This window comes from Hydra viridissima, unplaced genomic scaffold (genome assembly GCF_058129835.1).
Source record: "Hydra viridissima isolate aposymbiotic clone 2 unplaced genomic scaffold, HvirCarnegie_v1 scaffold_1, whole genome shotgun sequence".
In the NCBI taxonomy this organism is placed as follows: domain Eukaryota; kingdom Metazoa; phylum Cnidaria; class Hydrozoa; order Anthoathecata; family Hydridae; genus Hydra; species Hydra viridissima.
This window is the reverse complement of record NW_028324300.1, coordinates 14656940-14667723: the sequence shown is the minus strand read 5'-3', so window position 1 is coordinate 14667723 and position 10784 is coordinate 14656940. Positions and strand designations below refer to the sequence as shown.

Here is a 10784-nt window from a genome sequence, read left to right as displayed (position 1 = left end):
ATTTTATATCTTATTTTTTCTGAGCTTATTTACATAATACATTTGGGCAGAATTAAACTGATTACTGTAAAGCTCAGTTGGTACAGTTGTTGTTCTTAAAGCTGCAATTTCTATAAAATCTACAACACCAATAAGGAAGTAGGGTATTTTTAATGTACAGGTGAGCTTATAGGACTTCCAATCCAAGGGCCAGACAACTTTTTTTTAGTTACTTTACCACGCTATTAGGAGTTTCATCACTGTTAAAAGAAATTTTTTAAATTGTTATTGCAGAACTTTTACTAGCAGAGATTTTAAGATCCATACTTGTAAAATTTTGGGTGGCATCATAATCAAGTTTCAGCCAAAAGTAAGATAGTAAAAACTCAAATTATTACAAGGTATTACAAGGTTGCTGAAGGAAAATTGAAACTTGTTTTATCAAATATATATATATATATATATATATATATATATATATACACCTTTTTTTTTTTTAGGAAAAATAATGGCAGCTGGTCTTAGTGCTTATAGAGATCAACACTTTAAAGGGACTCGTGCTGAATTAGAGAGAAAACTAGAAATAAGTACAACTCTATATGTTGGAAATCTCTCATTCTATACATCAGAAGAACAAATTTATGAACTTTTTTCTAAAAGCGGTGATATCAAGCGTATAATAATGGGACTAGATAGAGTTAAAAAAACGCCATGTGGATTTTGTTTTGTAGAATATTATTTTCGAGAGGGTGCTGAAAATGCTATACGATATATTAATGGTACAAGGCTTGAAGACCGCATTGTTCGTGGTGATTGGGATGCAGGTTTTGAAGAAGGTCGTCAGTATGGCAGGGGACGAAGTGGAGGCCAAGTGCGAGATGAATATAGAAATGACTATGATCCTGGAAGAGGTGGTTTTGGTAAACTTGCACAGGAGCGCAACAAAGCAGATGAAGGTTTTGATGCTGAAAGCTATTGTGATACGAAATAAGCTGTTGCTTTTGAAATGGTGGTAAATTTATTTACACTCAGGTGAAAAGAAGGCGCAATAAAAAAATAAAAGGACAAACAAAAGTAAACAATTCATTTTGTATTTAAAACTCAACAGTGTTTTAAAAGATGACAAGAAAACTAATTGTTATTTTTCTTACAAATATGTAAGTAAATATATATATTTATCTTCTGCTAATAAATTTACTACAAAAAAAAATAATAATAATAGTATTAAAGCTCAAGTAATTATAACAATATTGTTTCTACTGTTCCTTTAGTTTCTGTTTCTATTTAAATTGCAATTTTATAAATTAATATGAACATTTTGACAGGTCAGCACTTCAGTAACTTTTGTAATTTAAAATTATTTGTCTTTATTGACTGTTTAAAATGTTGACATTCGTTGTCACTTTAGAGTATTTCTATTTATGCGCTAGATTTCTTGCAAAGTCTGTTTTAAAGTATGATGAAGTCTATCGTGATGAAGTCTGTTGTGATGAATTTCTAACAAAGTTTTAAATGTTTGCATGAGAAAATTTTTTTGTCTATCATTTCTGATTGGTTTTTTTTTTTTTTTTTTTTTTTCAAGGCACAAAGTTTTTAAATACTATGAAAATTATGTGAGATGAATTACGTTAAAAAACAAATAATCTTTACAAATCAGTTTTCATCATTAAACCACATGATGGTATAAGATGAAATTTTTTTAAAATTTAGATTTGTTAAAAAAAAGAAATTTTTATATTACTTAAATTGTTTCTAAAATAAAATTTGAAACTAAAAAATTTTTCTTATAGTATCTATAGCTTTATGAACAACTTACCTTAGAATAACTTAGACTGATCATGTAACTGTCATAATGAGGTAATTGGTTACCTTTGTTTAACCTGATGGAAATTTGAGGTGCAATTTTTTAGAGATGTTAAAAAAAATAAACCCTGAGCCAGAAGAACTCCCAGAATCTTTATTTGATCAGTTGATTGACGTCATTTTTATCTTAAAACTTTTGTATTTATGTTGGAACATAAAATAAAACTTGATAGGTAAAACTTCTTGCCTTGTCTAAGTCTTTGGAATTTAAATATGGTCCACTAAGTTATATGTCTTTACTGTCAGAGGAATATAAGGTTAACAATCAGAAAATTTAGATGTTTTGAGAACTTGGATTCACTACTAAAAATTATGAAAACTGTCTAAAGGAAAGAATAACTTAAAATTAAAAAATTCGAATAAGCAAAAGGCTTTTCTTCCTTAATATAAAACCTTATGTTTTCCTTCAACATCATCTTCCTCTACTAAAACTCTCTTTAATCCTGTAAGCTTGGAGGAATACTGCTTGAACTACATCCAGAATTCAGTAGTTGTTAAACATCACTATAAGGGAGGTGATTTTTATGGTATAAATTCAAGAAAGTTCTTGATAACCTTGGTAGTTTTCTTTACAACTTTAGTAGCGAAGTGTTTAAAATATTTCAAAATGATTGAACTCATGTTTAAACAGGTCTGGACCCCAATCTTAAAGCTTACATTATTATCTTCAAAGAATCTTTTTGCCATGTACAATAACTTGAAAAGAATATATTATAAAACTTTAATCATGTGCAATTACTGGAAAAGATAATTTTGATTGACTTTCAGGCATCATGGCAACCACACAATAGTCAACTATATTACTTTCATTCAGTCATCACAATAACTCATCTCTGCAAATGTTTACTAAACCAGCTTTTGGAAGCATTCATTGTAAGTTCAAGCCAGTATATCCTTTATTTGCATAGCAACTAGATGTAAATAACATGTTTTACAAAAAGTGTTAACTGGATCCTTTTTTGTTATCATGATTCTTTTGTATTTTTCATATACTAATGTAGCAGATTCTTAAGATAGTAATAAAAAATATCTGTGTTTATAATTTTGTTATGTTGATTTATATCATCCTAGATTTCAAGTTCCTTTTAACTTTAGCCAAAAACATTGAGATAAAAATTTCAAAAATAAAGTGAAAGTTTTTTTTAACAAGATCCTTACAATAACTGTTCTAACAAGCCTTTTTTGGTTATTTGTTTTTGAAAAAACTTTTGAGCAAAATTTCTGCTTATAAAGTTTTTATTTTAATGCTCAGTTAATAGAACCTCTATTTTATGTAGATTAGAAAAATGTCACTAGCAAGTCGTAGCGAAGAAGAGATAGGTCAAAAGTATGATAAATGTATTACTGATCTTCTTATAAAGAGTGGGGCAGGCCTAGGAGTTGGAGCTCTTTTATCTGTTCTAGCATTTAAACGTAAAGTTTGGCCTGTGACACTTTCTACTGGTGTTGGTATTGGTATGGCAGTTTCAAATTGTCAGCATGAGTTTAAGTCAATACTCCCAAGTAATATTTCAATAAAAAAAGCAGAGCCTTCAGAGGTTGTATCATCAGAAGAATCTTGATGTTATGTAAATATTTCATTTGAATACAGGTGGAGAGTTGAATTCATTTGCTGTTTTTTTTTTAATTTAAAAAAATAATGTATAGTTTTTTTACATCACAAAACTATATTTACTCAAACCATTTCCTTGTTTTCAAAAAACAATCTTTTGTAGCAGCATTTTTTTTCTTCCTTTTTTTTAATGAAATAGTTTCTACTTTTATTTGTAACTATCTGTAGAAAAAAAATTTTTTTTTGGATTTTTCTTTTTTTTTTTTTTTTTAAAAAAAAAAAAATGCTAGGTTTATTCTTCATTATAAAAGTTTACTTCAACATCTAAATTCTTGTTAACAATGCTCATTTTTTATTTTTGAAGTATTTAGGTTTAAACAATTGTAGTTCTGAGTTTTTAAGTTAAATTTTTAAAAGCATTTAAAAATGATGGATTTATAACTTTCATAAAGATAAAAGTATAATAAATTTTGTTAACACAGAAAATATGGATTTTGAAAAATCCTTTTGAGTTTCAAGTTTGATGAGATATTTGCCCACATTTTTTTATTTTTTTATTTTTTAATTTCATTTCATTTTTTTTTTTTTTTAGTGTTTACATTAAATCACTTGCTTCATTAAAATTATATTGTGTTACCTACAGTTTGATAAGTTTAAAATCAAATATATATTTAAATAAGTGTAGAATTATAGATGTGCAAAATAAAGTTACTCTTTTTTAGTTAAATAATGAGTTTTGCATCACGTCTAGCTGATAGTCTGCAAAAAACAATCTCATTTTTCTTAGTCTCTTCAACAGTCATTTTGACTGGAAACCTCATTTACAAAATCCATGTTTCAAAAAAGAAGAGACTTTTAAGGTTAGAGCAACAGAATGCCATCACTTCAAATGTTGAAGAGCAAGTAAGTCTTGCTTTTTTTCTGCAAAAAAAGATAACTAAGAAAAACAGATGAATTTTATATTGATTAATAGATATACAGCTTTTTTTTAAAAAAAGAAAAATAAATTGTTTTTAATATTAGAAAAGTTTTTTTTAATGGTGAAATAGTACAATTAATGAGTAATGACAATTAATGAGTAATAATAAATTAAGATAGCTCACATGAGGTTATTTGTAGTTGAGCTTTGTAATTGAATAACTATCACTTTCAGTATGCTCATGTGTTGATTTTTCAATTGCAATCTATATCCAGACCTCATTGCACTTTCAGTGGCATGGTGAATAGCACTAGCATAATCATCATCAATATCTAATTGAGGAACAGTTGGAAGTGATGGATAAAATTTTTCCGCTTCTTTAATTTTTTATAAAGAAAAAATATTTTCTTGAATGTATTTTTCAATTGTACAACACTGTGAACTTTATCTTTTTTTCTTGTGAATAATTGTGAATGATGGTTCCACAAATGAATTACACTCGGATTTATGAAATGATTTTCATAAACTAATTGTTCATAAAGACTGTTCTTGGTAGAATTTTTTCATTTTAAAATGTTGAGTATGATGTATTTAAGACTTATAAAGTTTGAACTATTTATTTGTAAAGTTTTATTTACTAAATGTTATAACTAGACTATTAAAAAAGTAAATTTGAACATGCTTTTATCTTTGCATACTGCTAGAGAAAAATCTTTTTGACACTTTCTCTATATTATGTTAATAACCACTGTTGTTTAGGCTGTCTCTCCAATGACTGAAAAAACTTGAAGATTTTTGTGGAAGTAAAGTTTCCAAGCAACAGCTTTAGAAACAATATTTTATCGAAGTTGCTGTCTTTGCATCAAAATTGTATTTTTAAAAGTTTTGTTTGCCATGTTAGTTTTTTTCAATTCTATGCACTATGTTTTCCTGTATAACTTATTAATGATGTATTAAATTTATAGTTATATTACAAATTTTCTGCCTGATTTTTTCTCTTTTATTTTTCAGTTAAGTTTATAAAAAATTCATTTTTATGTCATTAAATATTTAATATTACAAATCTACTGATATGGTTTCATAGTGATAATGTTTGCTGGTGGTTACCAGTGTTTAACACTCAAGTTTATACTCTTTTTATTTTAATAAAATTTTTTTAAAAGACTTTTCAGGCTTGATTGTGAAAAATTTAGTTTGCAAATAGCCACTTGTAGGTTGCTACTTAAAATCACATACTAAAAAAAAAAATAGTCCTCACCACTTTAGTGTGTAGAAGCTTAATTTTTGAATTGCGCCGAGATGATAATAAAATTGAATGCTAAAAAATGAAAATTAAATGTTCACAGTATCATTCCATATATTTTATTTGTTTCATAGTTTTACATAGTTCTTTCAACTTACTGCATATACCAGTGTATAAGTCAAGGCTTTTAGCTGTTTAGAATGGATCAAAAATTTTCCCTAAGAATGTAAAAGGATAAAAATTTTAATCTGTGGAAAATACACCTTAGCTTAAACATTTTAAATAAACCAAACTGCTCTTTCCAGTTAAATGTAGGAATTCAGCTTATATAAACCAGGTCAACTCATACTGGTATATACAATATTTAAAAAAAATTTTTATCATGTTTTCAAAAATAAAAATACAATGTCTTCTAAGGTTATGATAAATTAAATCATTAAAATATATTTTATTTTGTAACATTATCTTTAAGAAATCAGATTTTTGGCTCAATCTAAATCTTTTCTCATTTAAGACTATCATTTTTTAAAATTAGTTGAAGATTTTTCATTTACATGATAGCATGTAACAATAATGATAAAAATATGTAAACAGTAAAAATATGAAACAAAATGTTATTTTTTATAATCAATAGAACATTATTTTTCAATTTAAACTTTATTTTGAAGCAATCTTTTACACATTTTATAAGTATTTTACACCTCTTTTGCACATTTTGCACATCTTTTACAGGCTTTACACATATTTTTCTTGAATAAAAATAAAATAGATGATTAATGGGCTTTAGAAAAATAGACATGGAGTTTAAGGTTGACAATATGGAGTTACAAAATCTGATTGTTTGCAATCAAAATGAAGACTTCTGCAAACTTCTTCAATACTCTCTGAAGACATCTGAAATTAGATTATTTACAACCTTTTTAAAATCAGACAGAGTCCTTAATCATGATTTTTCAGCATTATATTTGAGATGGAGTAACTTCCAACACATCAATGATTTAATTTTGACTAAGATGATGGCAAGAATTTTTAAATCTTTTATCCTCTCTAAACACAAAGATTACTTTGGTAGATGGCAAGCAAAGAAACAAAAGGTATAAGATTTATTCTGTGTTTTGTCATGTTCTGTGTTACTTATCATAGGGAAAAGTTACACTTTAAAACTAGCTTGTATTCTAACCAAAGAAAAATGTATAAAAATTGCTTTGAACTTTGTCATTTTTTGTCTTATAATTTTTTTTTTTTTTCTTAAACAACTTCTCTTTTTCTTATCATAAGCATTTTTTTATTATGGTATTGTGAATGCAATTTAATTTAATAAGAATATTATGGTGTTCTGAATGTGATATTTTATTTTTAATTTATTATATTATATTTTTAGTTTAATAACAAAACACATTAATGATCTAAAAATGTGTCTGCATGTTTGTGCTGATTTAGAGGGATCAGAAACATATGCCTTTGAAATTTTTAAAAAATAGTCATTATTACTACAAATATTAATTTTGTTAAGCTTAAATATCCATGACAGCTGATCATTGCAGATTTTCACTTAATAGTTTTAATGCATGCACTGTTTTTTCTTTTTGAATTCGGCAGAGACAATTATAAAGATTGATTGTCAAACAGAGACTTATACACAAGCATGTTTGCCTAAATTCTGTCTGTTTGACATAAACAGACTAGCTGTCTTCACTTCTAAAAATAGGTAAAAATGAAAAGTGTTTTTTGTATTTTGTTGTGTAATTCTCTACTATGGAGGGAGTCGTTTATGTTGTATAAAAATATTAAAACTATGTTTATCTTTTCTTTTCCTGGTTATAATGAATGACCCTTCATTTTTCAACTATTAAGTTTATAAGGATGTTAAGATATTTTACTGTTGAATTTTCATATAAATGATTCAAATATAAATTCTTCTTTGTATCATCAAGTTCTGACTGTTTGGTTTTGAGTTTTCAAAAAATAAACAGAAGCAAATCAAATTGTAAATGTAATAATTTCACTTTTTATTATCATTACTATTATTATTATTTTTGTTAGAATTAGTAAAAATATTTTCAATTTCTTTAAATTAAATAAAACTCTTTTAATTTAAAAAAACTAACATTTTGAAAATACTATACAAAAATATACTCTTGAACTAAAGTTCTGTAAACTTTTTACAATTTATGCTCCATGTCATCTTGTGACTCATGAAGTAGTAACAGCTAAGTTTACCTCGATGTTTACCAGAATAATTAACTATCACCTTAGTAAATATTTACAAAACATGAATATGGTTTTTTGGCTATTAATGTAACTTACTAACAGTTAGATTTAATCCTACTTATTAATAACACAGCCAAAGTGACCCTATAATAAAAATAGGTATGAATGAGTTTTTAAGCAAATTAAAAATTTGATGATTTTAATGTATTTAGCAGTAAGAAAGGTCTGGAGATAAGTTTTAAATAAGTTTTTTTTTCTCTTGTGGCTTTTTTTTTTTTTTTTTTTTTAAATTCTTTTATGTCTTCTTTGTTTCATAAAGCTTCATTGAAAGTTTTGAAAATTTATTTTTAATGATTTATTTTTACTAATTTATTTTTAATGATTTTTTTTTAATGATTTTTTTTAATGCTATTTATATAGAATTTGATTGCTGTTCTTTAATCTTCTTTTCATTTCATTATAAACAAACCCTTTAAAATATATATTACATAGACTAACTAATGAAGTATTTTTTGGCCATGAAACGGCTTTTAGCTTACTTTTAAAGCATTTAGTTTTTAAATTTCATCTTAGCTTGTAAATTTTTTATACTTTTTAAACATAATTTTTTTAAAATTTATCATTTTATTTATCATACATTTATAAAAGTTAGAAATCTGAAAATATTTGCTTTTATGTAACTTTGTAGATTTTTAACTTAACATTAATATTGATATATTTTTCCTCTCAGAAAAAAAAAAATTATTGTAGTAATTCGTTCTCTTTTTAATTCTATTTTTTTTTTTTTTTTTTTTTTTTGCATAAAAAGTTTTTACAGAAAAGCTTTTTAGTGAACAGTGAAAAAAGGAAATATAATTTCTGGAAAAATAAAATATGATGATTGTTTTATTGATAGACATATATTCTAAATTAAACATGAAATGTTTTCTTAAGATGTTTGTTTGTTTTTGAGAAAAGGGTTTTAAACAGCACCTTTTTTTTAAGAACGTTTTTTTAATTTTTTTGTGAATTGATGTTAAACAAATGATCATCCATGAGATGAGAAAAATTTGCAAAATTTTTGTTAATTTTTTTTTTTTTGAAATTCTTATTTTAAAAAAAAAAAAAAATGTTCACTCTAATAAAAGTTTATTAAGTGTATATAACACTTAAAATGCTACAAATTGTATGATATGTAGCATAAGTTGCATAAGGTTATATTAATTATACAAACACATAAATATATCTATGTGTATTTCCAATTAGCAATATTTATGCATATACATAAATGGTAATAATGTAGTTATCTATGTACAACTAATGCTGATATAGTTAAATATGCTAACGTAATTAATAATTGTACCAATATTGTTATTTTCTTTACTCATTTTCCTTTATATAGACTATCAGATATGGTAAAGTTCTCAAAGCGGTCCAATTCCCATAAAGATATTATCAAAGTTGGTGATGAAAGCCTTGATTTGAGCATTTTAACAAAGCAATTTAAACCATTGTTAACTGAGAAAAAATTCATTGCCTTTATTACAATTACCTTCCTTCTTCTAATAGTTGGCATTGTATTGATAGTAATAGCAAAAACGAGGTCAACCCAGTGTAAAACAGCTGCAACAGCCAATAAAATTAAAAAGTTTGATGCTTGTGCTTATTCAGAAGAAGCCAAAAGAATTAAGCTAGGTGATTTTTTATTCAAAGTTCGTGACCAGTATCATGTTGTTTTTCCAGAGGAAACAGCATGGCATCCAAGTTCTACAGATCAGATGATTAGAGAGTATTTTAAAATTCTTGATCCTCGCCCAGAAAACATAAAGCGTGTGACTGATGCAGCAAATACTCTTTTAAATGAAGCAAAAAATTTGGTGGGTCATTTTTATTTTTATGAAATTTTTTAAAGTTTAGGTTTTTAGAACTTTAGTTTTGCTGTCACAAAAATACAAATACTACCCAATTAATATTCCAATGAAACAACCTGTAAGTTTTTATGTACTTTTTTAAATTTATTATCATTATTTTGTTTTTAGAATCCCAATCTATCACTTTTAAAGCCCAGAGAGCATAAGTCTTATCTTAGAGCTATCCATTTTTTGGAAAACATCTTTGCCAATCCAAGTCTAAACTACAACTTAGGTTTGTGGATGTTAGGGCCCTCATCCTTTTGCACTGAACCCATATGTTTCATTGGTTATAGTTTGTATAATGCAGTTGGAATGATGACACCTTTAAATGAAGAAGGACTTGAGCTTGTCATAAAGCACTTAAGAAGTTTTAACGATACCATTTATCAGTATATTAATGTTTTAAATATGGGAATAGAAAGGGGCATGGTGCGTACAAAAAAGGAATGTCAAGCAGGAACTGATGCAATCAAAGGACATCACCTAAACATAAGCCAAAATGGGGCAGCAGGTTAGCTTTAGTTTTGTATGTTTGAGATTTCAAGAACAACATTTAAGATTTGATTTAACCAATATTTTGTTTTTAATCTAGTAAATTTTGGCATTTTGCAGTGCTGTATTACAGCAGAAAACAAATCTGTTCTTTCAAGAACGAACAGATTTGTTTTCTGCTGTAATACAGCAAAGTTTAATGTTTAATTGTCTAAAAAAACTCCAAATATTGCTAACATTTAGGCTATTAAAAAGTTAAAACCTAAAGTACAACAACTGATTTAAAAAAAACATTACAGTTTTTTTTAATGGCTTTTATCAAGCTGATAATTAATTCTAATTTAAAATTGGTTTGTCTCAATTTTAATTGTATAAAACATTTTACTATGATGTAACTCAGGGGTTCTCAACCTTTCTTAGTCCAGCACCCCCTTTGAGATTTAACAGAAAACAGTGACCTCGCCTGGCAAACATTGAATATATTTTCCCAAAAAAACATTATAATACTGAGTTTCAATTAAAAAAAAATAATAATTTTATTTATTCATTTGGTTAGTGTGATGGTTGTTGTTGCTTTTTAGAACAAAGTTTTTCAATTCTTGGATTTGTCTTTGATAGTGCTAGCCTCATATC

At 26.3% G+C, this 10784-nt stretch overlaps 3 protein-coding genes and 1 long non-coding RNA gene across 10 annotated transcripts in view; all 4 read left to right on the top strand.

Moving 5' to 3' along the window:
* The first annotated feature begins 2 nt into the window (after positions 1-2).
* On the top strand, positions 3-971 carry LOC145188035 (nuclear cap-binding protein subunit 2-like). Of its 3 annotated transcripts, none has more exons than XM_080064590.2 (2): positions 3-160; positions 480-971. In XM_080064590.2, the coding sequence occupies exon 2, from the start codon at positions 488-490 to the stop codon at positions 968-970; it is 483 nt and encodes a 160-aa protein (XP_079920716.2). In that variant the 5' UTR covers positions 3-160; positions 480-487; the 3' UTR covers position 971. The 3 variants fall into 3 exon arrangements, with proteins under 3 accessions (XP_079920716.2, XP_089942619.1, XP_079920717.2); XM_090086493.1 differs by lacking the exon at positions 3-160 and adding an exon at positions 279-380; XM_080064591.2 differs by lacking the exon at positions 3-160 and adding an exon at positions 293-349.
* A 568-nt stretch (positions 972-1539) lies between these two features.
* LOC145187685 (MICOS complex subunit Mic10-like) lies at positions 1540-3450 on the top strand. Its single transcript, XM_080064141.2, has one exon. The coding sequence runs from the start codon at positions 3129-3131 to the stop codon at positions 3402-3404; it is 276 nt and encodes a 91-aa protein (XP_079920267.2). The 5' UTR covers positions 1540-3128; the 3' UTR covers positions 3405-3450.
* Positions 3451-4080: 630 nt separating this feature from the next.
* On the top strand, positions 4081-5957 carry LOC149893494 (uncharacterized). The gene is made up of 2 exons (XR_016452250.1): positions 4081-4297; positions 5073-5957. It is a non-coding gene; the product is annotated as an uncharacterized LOC149893494 (long non-coding RNA).
* Positions 5958-6267: 310 nt separating this feature from the next.
* LOC145187393 (uncharacterized) overlaps positions 6268-10784 on the top strand; it is a 9579-nt gene continuing 5062 nt past the window's right edge. Inside the window, exons 1-4 of one of the 5 annotated variants that reach the window (XM_090086445.1) lie at positions 6268-6650; positions 7156-7264; positions 9149-9623; positions 9786-10170. In XM_090086445.1, coding sequence (XP_089942571.1) covers positions 6629-6650; positions 7156-7264; positions 9149-9623; positions 9786-10170 — 991 coding nt within the window. In that variant the 5' untranslated portion in view covers positions 6268-6628. Of the gene's footprint in view, positions 6651-6942; positions 7265-7419; positions 7550-7777; positions 7927-9148; positions 9624-9785; positions 10171-10784 lie in introns of those variants that run through there. The other 4 variants (XM_090086454.1, XM_090086437.1, XM_090086461.1 and 1 more) reach the window with 4 other exon arrangements.